This window comes from Oncorhynchus kisutch, linkage group LG10 (assembly GCF_002021735.2).
Source record: "Oncorhynchus kisutch isolate 150728-3 linkage group LG10, Okis_V2, whole genome shotgun sequence".
Taxonomy (NCBI): Eukaryota; Metazoa; Chordata; class Actinopteri; order Salmoniformes; family Salmonidae; genus Oncorhynchus; species Oncorhynchus kisutch.
Genome location: NC_034183.2, coordinates 55,123,996 through 55,138,952, shown reverse-complemented (window position 1 = coordinate 55,138,952; position 14,957 = coordinate 55,123,996). Strand labels below are relative to the sequence as shown.

At 44.4% G+C, this 14,957-nt stretch overlaps 1 protein-coding gene across 1 annotated transcript; it reads right to left on the bottom strand.

Moving 5' to 3' along the window:
* Window positions 1–867: 867 nt before the first annotated feature.
* On the bottom strand, window positions 868–8,879 carry LOC109891936 (beta-1,3-N-acetylglucosaminyltransferase lunatic fringe-like). The gene is made up of 7 exons (XM_031834076.1): window positions 8,310–8,879; window positions 3,844–3,892; window positions 3,432–3,534; window positions 3,162–3,315; window positions 2,770–3,021; window positions 2,572–2,657; window positions 868–2,433 (listed from the first exon to the last, which is right to left on the bottom strand). Exons 1-7 carry the CDS (start codon window positions 8,739–8,741, stop codon window positions 2,367–2,369), a joined length of 1,143 nt encoding a protein of 380 aa, XP_031689936.1. The 5' UTR covers window positions 8,742–8,879; the 3' UTR covers window positions 868–2,366.
* Between the last annotated feature and the right edge of the window lie 6,078 nt (window positions 8,880–14,957).

Sequence of the window (14,957 nt, the reverse complement as noted above, 5' to 3'; positions counted from 1 at the left end):
TGGTCAGTCGTTTCGAAACCTAGAGGGATGGAAACTTCTGAGAAGCTTTTCTGCGCTATAGGTGAGACTGCATTGGTTGAGTGATGGACGTTGGGTCTAATACCTTTCAGATCAGGCAGGGCTGTTTATGTACTGTAAGAGGGTTACAATGCATTACCCACAATTCCTCATTGCCAAACTGTTTTCCCACACTGTGTGATGAATGATTTCCTCCATCTTTTGCATAGAATTCTAATGTCTGAAGAAAAGCAGTGGCTCCATCTGTCAAACACAGGAATGTCACGTCTGATCACAACCAGTGGAATTAGGATTGTGACACATGGAGAACGGTGGTTCCACACTGCGGGTCTGTTTATTTCCTCGCAATCCTTTTCGACCGCAACAATGTCCTTTCCCATACCCAGTGTTGTTGACTAATAAATAAAGTCTGCGTTGTGGCTTTTAAGTGTAATTTACACGCTGGGCCTCGGCCAACATTCAGACTCACTGGGAGAGGTTGTTTGCCCAAATGCTTTATTTAGTGAGACAAGCACAGAGCTTTAGACAGAGTACATAAGAATTTGGGCATTGCCATTTCTATATAGCCCTTTTCTATGGCATGGTTGTGAGAGATGACAGTTTACAATGATAGTTTTTAATCGTCATGCCTGGGTGTGCCTTCTAACAGACGGTTACATACAAAACCATAGCAAGGTATGACACCCCATTTCATCCCTTCTAAATAATGACGTGATTGAATAGGCTGATTTTGGTCACACACACACACACACTAAAAATGACAAGGATGGTTTATTCCATTCTAACCTTTTATGTAGAAGTCGATCTGTAATCTCATGCTATGAATGAAAACAAAATACGAAATAAAAATTGTTTCTCAGTGGTTATCCAACTTTATTTCAAAGAGTCATGTTCAGGCACCACAGTGGTGGCTTCCCTGAGAAGCAAACAGAACCATCCAGACACTGGAGGATAAATAACAGCCCTTTAGCGCAGTTACAACAAGCAGTAAAAAAACATGTCCAGGTCGTCAAAATCATTTACATTCTAATCCGCAATATACACATTTAGCATTTCAACAGAAAAAGCCACAGTACACAAGTACTGCTTTATAATCAACATATACAAGCCGACCCAATATGGGTCATTTACAGAGGAGGAACACCTCTGTGTGTGGAAACACTGGTGTTGCTCTTGCAAAGCTCAATACCAAACCTACTCGCATACTCACTGAGGTATAAATTACACTATAGTGTACATGGCTCTCCGTCAATCCATTTTGTGCAAAAAATTATTGGAGTATTACATGTGTAGATGGTAATCTAAAAAGTAAATAAACTCTCAGTGGAAGAGTTGGAGGTAATTTAGCTACTTCACAAGAGCAAGCAAAAGTTAATTTGAAACCCAGCTGTGCAATTTTTCAACAAGACCATCTTCAAACAAATCAACAGTTGATTGTAACAGAGAAAAAATGATATATCTTTGCTCTATATTATTTTCCCTGATTCTATCAAATGCAAGGAATGTTCTTAAATACAATCAAATCTAGAGATATTGATATTTTTGGGGTTATATCATTACATTGTTGTTTTTGACACAGCTGTGAAACATATGACGTCAATTCATTCATTTAAAACTATCAATAAGGGAGAAAGTGCTTATTCCGGATATACCTCAGATTTTATAACCTGACGGAACAGTCGGAAAACTGCCTTCTGCCAGCTCAAATCATATTAGTAATAACACTGACAAATCATTAACAAAAATCACCAAAATATCTTCATATTATTGTTTTTGTCCGGAGTCTGAGATGAACAAAAATATAAAACTACAACCAAAAATGCCAAAATGAAAACCATTTCCTCCACAATCTCAGACATTCTGACCGTCTGATTATTTCTATAGAACCTAAAAGGATCGTCTTGAATGGCTTCCAAAACCCAGAAGAAACTAAAAGAAATTGAGCAATAAGGGAAATAATTCCGCAGAAATTCAACAAATGAATCATGTAAAGCTGGCAAAAGGCTTGGATATATAGGTAGTATATTCTATAAGAATTGCAAATACATTTACAAGCAACATTTAAAACAAAGCACTGATTGCCTGCAAAGCCATAATGCTGAAAGCTCCTTCCCACTAAGTGCCTGCCTGGCTCCTCTGCCCCTATGCCAGGGGAGGAAGCCAAGACACCACACAGGAAGGAAATGTCCCAAGGCGGGCCGCACAGCAGCCCAGTAAAACTATCAGAGTCCGTGTGCCACTGAAACAAAAATACAGTGAGATCACAGTCCGATACCAAACACGGGTCCCCACCAGCCTTTCAGATACCGAGGCACGGCGGGGACGAGGATACCAAAGGAGCCGGTCACCTAGTAGGCAACCTGAAGCGGGCACCAAGGGGTGTCTGGGTACAGCAAACAGTGCACAGACTTAAACCTGGAACACAAGGAGAGAGAGACATGGAGGTTAGATTAACAGAGAAAAAATATATATACCCTCTTTACAATCAAGATAGTTCAAGTAGAGTAGGATCGCCATTTGTGTATTAGTTGTCATGCAGAGGTCATGTCTCACCTTGATGGGTCTTCCTCCACTGGGAAAGCCCCTTTCATATTGATGATGTTCCTCTTGTTCTCAAACATTCCATAACTCAATGTGATCTGGAATAAGCAAATACAAGAAAGTAATTAGCACCCCTGCCCAATAAGTTCAGATAAATGCTGAAACTCTATTCTCACAGAAACAACAGACGGACACACGTGCCCATCTCACCTGTTTGTGAAGTTCAGATCTGGACACCTGTTGCAGGTTCTCCAGATGGGAGTGGAAGAAGTTGCTGCGGGTCAGAGGCACCCCCAGCACTGACTCGATGATGTAGCCGATGGTGCAGTCGTCAGGCAGACGAATCTTCTCTGCCGTGTTCATAAAATGGCCGCCACTGGCCCATGGGCTCATCTTCAAAGCCAGGCCTCGACTCACACAGAAGCCGGCTCCCCCAGTAGCAAACCAGAAGTTTACTGGTCGCTGGGGAAAAAAAGAAGAAAAAAGACAACGAGCATGTTAAGTTGTTGTTATGCAACCCTTCTGAAGCATCTCAAACTTTTAATAGCCAATTGAAAAGTTGTTATAAGTTGTTATAAGCCAGGGGGGCTAAGTCCACCTACCATCTTGTTGTCTCCTAGCCTCTCTGTGGCCTCGATGGGCCGGTCCAGGCTGGGCTTGCCAATGTACATGTCCTGGGTGTGGGGGTAGTGGGACAGCAGCTTCACCAGAGTCCTCATGTTAACGTAGTTATCATCATCCACGTGACAGAACCACCTAATAGGGGAAAACACTGTTAAAGCTTTCTAATATTTCAATTAGAACAATAATCACTATCAAATCTAGAATGACATACAGCCTGGGTAAATGCAGCACTTTAAATAGACACTTACTTTTTCCCAGACTCAATGAACTTGTCGTACTCCACAGCCATCTTGCAGGATAGAGCTTGGCGGCTGTGTGCTGCTGAACAGTTGGTGTTGATGGCGTGACTCCCTGTAGGAACAATGAGGGAGGTGAGTTAATAGTGAGGGAGGTGATAGTGAGTTACAAACTAGTACCTTACAAGCTAGCTAATGCAAGTAATTGTAACTATAGCGTTGTTAGAGCCTTAACCCCATCTGCCACTAAGACTACATGCCCCAGGAGCTCAAAGCAACAAATTCCATGGGGATTAAAATAGGGGCTTGGTTTCTCACTATCAAATCAGGACATTTAATGGTGAACTATAATCCCAGCTACTGTTCAGGTTAAGACAAATATAAAATTATAATTAAAATGTTTCTAAAAAAATCAAACACTCACCCATTTTCTTCTTCAGCTCCTCATCTTCTCCATCTGTGAAGATGTATGTCTGAAAAGGAGGGAAAATACATCAGATCACATCGTGGGAGTGGAAATCCATGAAATCAAAGCCCCTCACAGAACAAGTGGTGGCACAAGAGTCAGCTGGATTCCAAACTACAGTATGTCTGATGTCCTTGTTCACCATACAGCGAATTCAGTGTGATGACCATCCATCAGCAGTCTTTTATGCATGTGGAGAACACATGGCGTTAAACAAGCCCCATTCTAATAAAGGCCTCTTATGCAATGTTCCCCTCTCTCCATAGCAACTGTGCAGACCCCCCCTCCCAGACAGAACAAAGAGGGAGGCAACCCCCCCCAACCCCCACGGACCCCCAACATCCTTAAGACCCTAATCCATTCTGGATCTGTACCCACTCCCTAGCTCCAACATGTTGACTAGAAATAGAAATCGATGGCCATCATACAGATATCAATGGGGACATCACCAACGATCATTTCAGCACCACCTGTGTGACACAGAGTAAGGTCTTGGCAGCCAAAGAATAAAGCTGTGAAGGATAGAACGCTGCAGGCTGGTGTTTAGTTAACAACAAAAGGCAGCCTCAGTGGCACACTTAAAAGAGCAGGTAGGGATTAGGAGTTGTTTTATGGTGGGTAGGGCTTAGCAGGTGCTAGGCAGCCCTCCCCCAGTCAGACAAGGCTGATGAAAGGGCCCCCATGGCCTGTTTGTGTCTGCCGTTGTTTGTGTGCGTGTGTGTGTGTCTGCCCGTTGCCCGTTTACTTTTCCCCTCGTGAGACAGCACCTGCCTTATCTCCGCCGCGTGCCCCAACACGCCAGGTAGCAGCGCCCACTCAGCCCCACTCCCTCCTTCCCTTTCTCGCTGCTCGCGACCTCCCAACAGCTAATGACAACTGAACCAACCCCACATTCCCACTAATTGATTGCTGCCTCTGACTGTTGAGCGGCAACAGCCATCTGAGATCTGTATCTTAACCGTGGGGCTGGCTGAGTTCGTGCCAGAGGGCGATAAGGCAAAGACATTCACTTTTCTTATAACTCCCCTCCCAGTTCTACACTTCAGTACTATCTGCCCTCGGTGCCAAAGCTTTATCTGATTGGTTTGCACAACAAACTGGGAGCAGATGTTGTGCGATGGATTCTGCAAGGCCCTGGGCCTGTGTTTGTTTAAGGAAGGGTGGTGGTTTCACTGGTAAAGGGATCAGAGGCTGGCGCTGCTTGCTTTAAGTTCCTTCTGAATGGACAGCCTAATCACTGAGGCAGCTGCCAGAGCGGCCCGGGTACTGACAGAAAGGGGTCGAGAGGGGCTGATGGAGAGGGGGGGGTGGTGGGGGTGGTCTCGTTGCTGATTAGTAAAATCGAAATCTGTGTGTGGTCATTCACCCCCACTTCAAGCCCCTAACCATCCCCCGTTCTCACCACCCCATACGCTGGCCCTCTTCAATAGAACAATGCCGGGTGTTTCATGCTGGTTAAAGTCCTCCACTGGGTAAATTCTAACTATGTTTGCTTGTATTTGCATACAGCTGCAGCAGTTAACTAAAAGAGAAGTCTCCAAAGGGCTAAATGGCTTTTGTCTTAACTGAAACATTAAAGAAAAGTAGTCACTCAAACGGAATACTAATTCATTTCCCCCGTAGTTTGAGGAATCCTGTCCCGTGAGGAGAATAGAAAATTTGTTTTATGATGACTGTCTGAACCACAGATGAGGGCTGGGGGGAGGGGGGGGGGGAACTGCACTCCTCCCCACTAAGGAAAGGCCTGGCACGACCCAGTCTGAGCATGGTGCCTGGCTGGCTGTCTCAAGATCCCCGGGAAGGAAGGGCACGGATTACACCCCCCTCCACTCATCTCCCTCCAACAACCACCTACACCCCCCCACCCCACCCCTCACTAAACCATGCCGCTTTCTCCCTTCCCTTTGGCACCGCACTAAAGTCACTGGAGTGTGGACTACAGTACAGGACAGAGAACAGGCCACCTACAGACACAGAATGACACTTTCCCACTCTGACCAGCTGGACATTCACACACTCATTCCTTCATACTGTGCAGGGCTATTTGATTAACTCAACAATGGAGCCAAGTCTTCTCCAAACTACCAGACGTACAGACGCTCGTTTTGGGAGTGCTGGCGAATTAATATAATCGCAATTAAAAATGGAATGCATATCAAACCACTGATGTCACTGCCAGTGCCAGGCTACCAGCTGTCCTGTCCAGACACAACCAAAGTCAATAACTTTATTATGCCCATTGATGTGTAGTTTAGAGCTAGATTTCAACCTGTGTTTGGTTGCTAGTTATATACTGCAGAGCCCAGAGTACTACAAGCCAGAGAATGCTGTTGCTGCACAGTTTGTTCTCTCATTGTTTTGAGGCTCACTCACTAGGGAAGCTGCATTGTTCCAGGGGGGAAATCTGCTGAAACACCGGAAACAAGGGTCTACTATTTGAACAGCCCATGCATAATAGCAAGTTGTAAAAAAAAAAAAAAAGAAAATGTATTTATCATGTTATGTCACAGTACTTTTGCTTACTCACTAACTTATGACTCATAAAAAGAAAAAAAAAAACTGGGCCTTTCACTACAACGATTCTCTGAACCAAATAATTTCCCCCCCAATAACTTCTTTAATTTGGTGTAATAAAAAAACAAACTTCTGACCATAATACTAAATCAGATATATTATTCTGCCAGACACAGTAAGCCACAGGCACAATTCTATCATGGTAATCACAGATTGGATCTACCCTCTCTATTTACATATAAACATGATCTGATAGCAAGTCCGTTGGCTTAAGGAAACAGAAAGTGTATATCCTGTGCTGGAAATACTAATCAGGGCTCTGATCTGCCCAGTGAACCAGTGCACAGTTCTAGTCAGGCCTCACCTGCTGGCAGAATGCCATGATCTCTCTACCAGCTTCAGCTACCAGCTACAGACATGGTCAACTGGATGCAGTCAGCTGAGCTCCACAGGTGTTCGTCAGTTGAGCATTATCATTTAACCTGGGTGCAGATGTCCATATGTGCTGGGACCGGATTCCTATGACTGGCATTAGAACCATCTTTTGTTCTCTAACTTCTGGCCACCTGTCAGCCTTCCTCCAGGAACTCCCATTTGTATTGTGGGCTCAGGCTGGCCTTTATGCCTGCACTGGCTCCCACCAGCTGCCTGATTAAACCCTGCTGTTAACCCATCTCAGAGAGAGAAAGAGTTCACTTACATCATCCACTACGGTAAGCACAACACACTCAATGGCCATGTAACCTGCTACTCCCCAAACTCTATTGACAGCCCATCTTCCTGAGCATAAACCTGGGGGGGGGGGGGTATATATTTGATAATGTATTTGATTTTGTAATGTATTTGATAATGTGATGCATCTTATGTGTTCAAAGTTCCATTTTCATGGCAACAGACTCAACTCACTCCACTTCCTCTGCATACAGAGAGAGGGACAGTGTTGCCATGACTAACCTTGCCATTTTCAAAACGCCCAACACAGAGTGGGGTTTGGCTTGGGATGGAGAGAAGAGTACCCAAAAGAAGGTGGATAAAGAATGTGTGATTGTGCCCGAGGAGAATTTAATTGACTTTTGAAAAACATGCGTGACAACTCTGGGTAGTGGATAAAATCACTTTGACTAGCCTCGGTTTCCTCTCGGCGATGGCTGTGACTGCCTTTGTGCACCAGTCTAAAAGAGCTTGGTTCTCAGGACAATGTTCAAACTCAGCGTGCTACTCCCAGCACAAACCTCCCTATAGATGCACCCCTTTGTCCCAAGCATCCCCTTAACGAAGCCCCCGTTCTCCCATCCCTTGGCTGCTTGACCCAGACTCAGCTCCCACGTTCCCATGGAGCGGCTGAGACAAGGGGGCTGGGAAAGCTTTTCTTCCCCCCCTCAGAAGACGCTTTGTTAGACCCTGGAAAGGGGACAGCACTGGAGCTGCTGCTGTGAGACATACATTGCACCAGGGCATTCACAGGGACACCCAAAAGAGTGGGATAATAGAGAGAGGGGGAAAAGGAGGGGGTGCAGAGTCCTGAAATTGCTCCCTGTGTTCTCGGGGGCATCACTCAAGGCAAAATACAAAGTGACAGAGCCTAAGGAACTCTGCATAATTAAGAGGGTAACATGGACAGTTCGGGAACAAACAGTTACCTCACCTGACATGAGTGGGGCAGATGTTTCAGTGGGTCAGCAGTAACACTTAACTCATTGGTGGGTTGTTGTAAAGCATCTTTGATGGGAGAAAATTAGGCATTTTGCCCATTTTTGTAAAAGCATTGTGTGCTATGGTAAATTGCCTAGCATAAGCCTACTAAAAGGAAACCTAGTGAAAATATGTGATTGTTTTATTCTAGACTTTATCCATGGAAGATTTCAAATTAACCGTATTCTTCTGATAATAATGTAGTAGTGTTGGCTTACCTGCTGCATGTTTCTAGAGATCCAGGTATCCAGAAGGAGATTCAGTCGAGACTGATGGAACTTCTTTGTGGTCTTGACAGCGATGAAGATGTCATCTGCACTGATGTCCTCTGCGGGGGAGGCATCTGTCGTTGACTGAGCGGACCCTGCAGGCTTGTCCGCCTCTCTCCGTCCCCGGGTCAACTTGGAAAAATACGCAGAGAATCCTTTTTTTGCCTGAGCCTCCGAGTTGACCTGTTGCTCAGCAGCCTTCACTCCGTCCGTAGCCAAGGTGTCCGTGCTCTGGAGTGAGCGCGTCCCCATCTCTCTCTGGTTTGGAACCTCATCTACCTGAACTCTTTGATGCTGCGCGACCACCAAGAGCAACAGAAGGCAGGTGAATCCTGCACTGGTTATAGAGATAACCGTTTTCTTACCAGAACTTTTCGACATGTTGATATATTTCAAAACTACAACATGTAGTTGTATACTGAGAATCACGTATATTGAAAGTCCATATAGTAATTCTCTCCAGAATGAACAAAGAAATCAAACAGCCGTCCCGTGCGTCTGCATTATTGTAATACAATTCAATTTTGTTCTAACCCAACTTTATAACCTACCCGCCAAGCTAGCCACGCCTCATGGGCGGTCTGTAATGTGCCATTGCGCTCTATTGTGGGGACGCTGAGAAAAGACTCTCCCCCCGGGCGGGATCTACATCGTAGACACGCCCACGTTTGGAGGGCGCGTGTGTGTGTGTGTGTGTGTGTGTGTGTGTGTGTGTGTGTGTGTGTGTGTGTGTGTGTGTGTGTGTGTGTGTGTGTGTGTGTGTGTGTGTGTGTGTGTGTGTGTGTGTGTGTGTGTGTGTGTGTGTGTGTGTGTGTGTGTGTGTGTGTTAATTAATTAATTTTTGTAAGCCCATTGTTACTTTTGAATTCCTTGCCCGCCAAAGTTTTCACATTCTGCCTTTTCACATTCTGCCTTAACTATTTTCTATAGGTACTTTGCTTGTTCTTGAATCTACTATAGTTAGGCCTTTATAGTAATTTGGTAAATATAACCTCAAAATATGTTGCTGTGTGAGCATGTGACATAGAAGTTTGAATAGAGAAGTATTGTTATCTGGAGATTAAGGATGGCATCAGATCCTATGGTTTTCCTTATCAGGGAAGTCCCATGGCAGCCACAGATAAGAGGGAAAGATTTACTATAAGAAAGCAGCAGGTGGACATTGTTCATGTTTTCAGTTAGCACCCTGTCTGCAGCAGGTGGTGGTGAAAAGTAGCATTTTTTCAAGTAGGCTTGAATAATTAACAACCCTATCTGTCTTTAGTTGGCCTGTTTGTGATTGTCATCAGAGCCTCACAATCTACAAGAGATGGTGCCTAATTGAATAAATCTTGATTATATTTAGGCTACTTATACATACATCCTTGTGATGTTTTGTTTGTTTGGTTACAGAGCAGGCTTCTGAGTTTACAATGATTGATTAGGCCTACCATTGGAAACTTCCATTTAGGACCGGTGGATTCTGTAGCATTTGGCTACGTTCCACGTCTTACAAATGTCTCTCAGATATAAAAAGTTGGACTCCTCATTGAAATTCTTTGTGAATTTATTCAAATTCTGCCAAGTGTGGACAGCTTGTTCACCAGCCAAGCAAATGCAATTATTCTGCATTGACCTTTTAAGGGCTTTAAACAGTTGGCAATTCCTCAGCCCTTGTTATTTAAATTCTGTCTCTCAACCAGTGGGGTGGCTGACCCCTGGACGTGACATGAGTTCCAGCAGACCGACTGCCATGCAGCTGGCAGTGACAGGTCTGAATACCCACACTCACTCCCACCAGTCTCAGTCTCAGACCAGAGAATGGCCAATGGACCAATCAAACTATTGGATGAAAATTATAATCTCATGTTTCTCAAAAATAAATAAAACCGTTTGATGTGAAAAAGCATGTGAATCATGTGAAATCATATTTTGGTTAGAGGGCTTTAAAGCCATATGGAGAATAGTCCAACACGGACTGTCCTTATTTGCAAAGTCGTCTAGCTAAAGCCCTACCCCACCACTTCTATTGTTGAGCTAAGTAAACCAGAGTAAATTGGTATGGATACAACCTTTATACTTCTAGTCCTCTTTTTTTACCTGACATCACAAGGACTGGTTGAGCCAAAAGAGAACGCACTGTAAAATGGAGGAGAAGAACCAGTTAGAGAACACACTGTGAGATGGAGGAGAAGAACCAGTAAGAGAACACACTGTGAGATGGAGGAGAAGAACCAGTAAGAGAACACACTGTGAGATAGAGGAGAAGAACCATTAAGAGACCACACTGTGAGATGGAGGAGAAGAACCAGTAAGAGAACACACTGTGAGATGGAGGAGAAGAACCAGTAAGAGAACACACTGTGAGATGGAGGAGAAGAACCAGTAAGAGAACACACTGTGAGATGGAGGAGAAGAACCAGTAAGAGAACACACTGTGAGATGGAGGAGAAGAACCAGTAAGAGAACACACTGTGAGATGGAGGAGAAGAACCAGTAAGAGAACACACTGTGAGATAGAGGAGAAGAACCATTAAGAGACCACACTGTGAGATGGAGGAGAAGAACCATTAAGAGAACACACTGTGAGATGGAGGAGAAGAACCAGTAAGAGAACACACTGTGAGATGGAGGAGAAGAACCAGTAAGAGAACACACTGTGAGATGGAGGAGAAGAACCAGTAAGAGAACACACTGTGAGATGGAGGAGAAGAACCAGTAAGAGAACACACTGTGAGATGGAGGAGAAGAACCAGTAAGAGAACACACTGTGAGATGGAGGAGAAGAACCAGTAAGAGAACACACTGTAAAATGGAGGAGAAGAACCAATAAGCCTTTCTCCTTAAATAACCCTATAAAACAAACTGAAAGGTGGGCTTTTTATCAAACAAAAATCACAAAATGTTGCTGAGAAGTTATCCTTTCACTTCGATTTGTTCCCACGGACAAGTTATTTTGTGCATCTTTTAAAACTGCTCACCAAAAGGCAGATAAAAAACAAATATAAGCAACCAGGGATAGGGGGTTGTCTCCCTGGCCCTCATTCTTCTTGGATCAACAGGCTCTTTCTCCTGGTTCTGCAGGAGATTCGTCCCACCTCTAAAAAGGCTTTTGGTCAGACTTCTTGGACAATGACAGTTAAAATGGCGGGTGAAATGTACTAAGTGAAAGTCCTTCTTCTATACCAGCTTTATGCCAGCCATCCCCCTTTTTGCTCCTATCTTCCCTCCACTGACAGCAACAACAGAAACATAAAACCTTCTTTTCCCTTTAAACTACCCACCACACTAAACAGCACCCCATTCCATCCCTGAGCCCTTCTAACGATGTTACCACTGAATTCCAATGAAATGAAATCCCCTTTGTAAAGAGTATCCCACTTCCACCAGAGAGTGCCCACAGACCCACCAATAAACACAACAGTGCTTGATCTCTCTCTGAACATCTCTGGGGATCTGAATAGAGAGGGCCTGGGGGGCCTGAGTGGGGTGGTTATGATTAGAAGGGTGCTATTTATATTCCTAATTTACTGTAGGATGGATGCACAAAGGGGAGGTAAAGCATTCCCGTCAGTTCTGAGGTCAGTTTGAGAAATATTACTGTTGTTTTTTATGTTTGTGTCTAGCCACAAAAAATGTCTCTGTCAGACCACTTATTGTTAAGGCCTTGTTCTCACCACTGAAACTTACAAAACACATCCACTCAGCGCTGAAAGATTGCACACTCACTGTTAAAACGGACTACATACAGTTTCACCTTGCTCTGTGCGTCATAGTAAGCATCTGTACATGGTAAAGAGGCTGCATATCGCTCTGGGCAATTCCTGTACTCATACGTTTTCTATTTATTTCATTTACATCTTCGCTTCACATCCCCTTCAGCATTTGACAACATTTGCTGCTCTTGACTATGAACAGACACATACAGTGCCTTAGGGAAGTATTCAGACCCCTTGATTTGTACACATGTTGTTACGTTACAGCCTTATTCTAAAATTGATTACAGAGACTTGTCCCGAAGCCACACCTGCGTTGTCTTGGCCGTGTGCTTAGGGTCGTTGTCCTGTTCGAAGGTGAACCTTAACCCCAGTCTGAGGTCCTGAGCGCTCTGGAGCAGGTTTTCATCAAGGATCAGTCTGTACTATTGCTCTGTTCATCTTTCCCTCAATCCCGACTAGTCTCCCAGTTCCTGCCGCTGAAAAACATCCCCACAGCATGATGCTGCCACCACCATGCTTCACTGTAGGGATGGTGCCAGGTTTCCTCCAGACGTGACGCTTAGCATTCAGGCCAAAGAGTTCAATCTTGGTTTCATCAGACCATAAAATCTTGTTTCTCATGGTCTGAGTCTTTAGGTGCCCTTTGGCAAACTCCAAGCAGGCTGTCATGTGCCTTTTACTGAGGAGTGGCTTCTGTCTGGCCACTCTACCATAAAAGCCTGATTGATGGAGTGCTGCAGAGATGGTTGTCCTTCTTGAAGGTTCTCCCATCTCCACAGAGGAACTCTAGTCCTCTGTCAGAGTGACCATCTGGTTCTTGGTCAACTCCCTAACCAAGGCCCTTCTCCTCCGATTGCTCAGTTTGGCCGGGCGGCCAGGTCTAGGAAGAGTCTTGGTGGTTCCAAACTTTTTCCATTAAAGAAGGATGGAGGCCACAGTGTTCTTGGGGACCTTCATTGCTGCATACATTTTTAGGTACCCTTCTCCAGATCTGTGCCTCGACAGAATCCTGTCTCAGAGCTCTACGGACAATCAATGATTGGTGGACTCCAATCAAGTTGTAGAACATCTCAAGGACGATCAATGGAAACAGGATGCGCCAGAGCTCAACTTCGAGTCTCATAACAAAGGGTCTGAATACTTATGTAAATAAGGTATTTCTGTTTTTAAATTTGCAAAACATTCTAACAACCTGTTTTTGCTTCGTCTTCATGGGCCATTGTGTGTAGATTGCTGAGGATTTTGACTTATTTAATCTATTTTGGATTAAGGGTCTGAAACCTTTCCGAAAGCTCTGTACAGTAACGGAAACATACAGTAATGATAATGTTTCTCTGAGGAGATCATCTATCAATCACATGCTTAGACTTGGCCAAAGACTTCAACTTATTAGTCAAAGGGATTGCACACTTCGAAAAGAACTGAAAACTGAATATGTCTTGTGTGAATATAACTATACCAGTGTTGTAGTTGACCACAATTGAATGCATCCTTGCCTTTTATTGAATGAACTGTGTGCTGTATTTGAGTATTTTATGAGCTCTCTGTACCTCTGGATTCTCTGTGAGGTCTGGAAAATGTTGAGCCTCCTGTAAGCCTTGAGGCACGGTCATGCTGTTGTTCCTGAATATGGTACCAATAAGCAGAAATGAACACAGCTCTGAGTCTGACAGGAAGACCTTCTCAAACCACTCCTCTGTCTTCTTGTCATCTTCTCTCTTTCGGTCTCTTTGAAAAATGGATTAGTTGTAGTAGCCACAGTGATAAAAGCCATATTTTCCTGCCTTTGATGCATTGTTTCTTGACACAGACCTGCTCATACACCCTGCTGATAGTGTCTTTCTGTTCTCTGCTGGGTGAGCAGGAAAACACTACTATCCCACAGAGGGAGTGTCCCAGACCCAGACCTGACTTATGGCCTACTTTACAGAGAAATCCAACCCATGTATGTCTCTTTGGAGCGGTTCCATTCAACTTAATGGAAACTCTATCTGTGTATTGTGGACCGATATAGAAAAACAGGCTCTATTTATTTGTCTGTCAAGCAGTGAGCCATTCTGCCTCTTATGATCCTGCGGAGAGCATCCTCTAATGTTGCATGGGGGACAAGGAAATTGAAACCCTCTTCTGAGGTGCCGACCCGTCCCCTGGCTCTCACTTCTGGTGTGACCTGTAATCCTATCACTGCTAGTGTGTCCATGCTGGGAGAATAAGCAGAGGCAGGGGCTTCTCCTACTGCCCATTTGTCATGTACTGGTTATCTGGCCCAGGCTCACATGCCTTCTCTGAGAGAGCAATACAAATGTTCACTGTCACATATTTTATAGGCATACTAGACTGAATGTACTAAGCATTAATATTGAGTTGCCTTTTTGCCCTCAGAACAGCTTCAGTTCGTTGGGGCATGGACTCTACAAGGTGTCGAAAGTGTTGCACGGGGATGCTGGGACATGTTGACTCAATGCTTCCCACAGTTGTGTCAAGTTGGCTGGATGTCCTTTGGGTGGTGGACCGTTCTTGAGACACCTGGGAAACTGTTAAGCATGAAAAACCAAGCAGCGTTGCAGATCTGACACACTCAAATCGGTGTGCCTGGCACCTACTGCCATACCCCGTTCAAAGGCATTTACATCTTTTGTCTGGCCCATACACCCTCTGTCTCAATTGTTTCAAGGCTTAAAAATCTTTCTTTAACCTGTCTTCTCCCCTTTCTCTACACTGATTGAAGTGGATTTAACATCAATAAGAGATCATAGCTTTCACCTGGATTCACCTGGTCAGTCTATGTCATGGAAAGAGCAGGTGTTGTTAATGTTCTGGACACTCAGTGTATAACTACTATTCTAAAAGATAGCATATTTACTTTTTTGCAGTTATAAGTCTAAGATACACTACATGA

Bases quoted from the DNA above. Each gene is read 5' to 3' on its own strand.
- LOC109891936 (XM_031834076.1), bottom strand. From the start codon at position 8,741: ATGTCGAAAAGTTCTGGTAAGAAAACGGTTATCTCTATAACCAGTGCA. The intron at 3,893-8,309 runs GTAAGCCAACAC...CCTCCTTTTCAG, and splicing joins TCTCTAGAAACATGCAGCAG to ACATACATCTTCACAGATGG. The intron at 2,434-2,571 runs GTGAGACATGAC...CTTGTGTTCCAG, and splicing joins GTGGAGGAAGACCCATCAAG to GTTTAAGTCTGTGCACTGTT.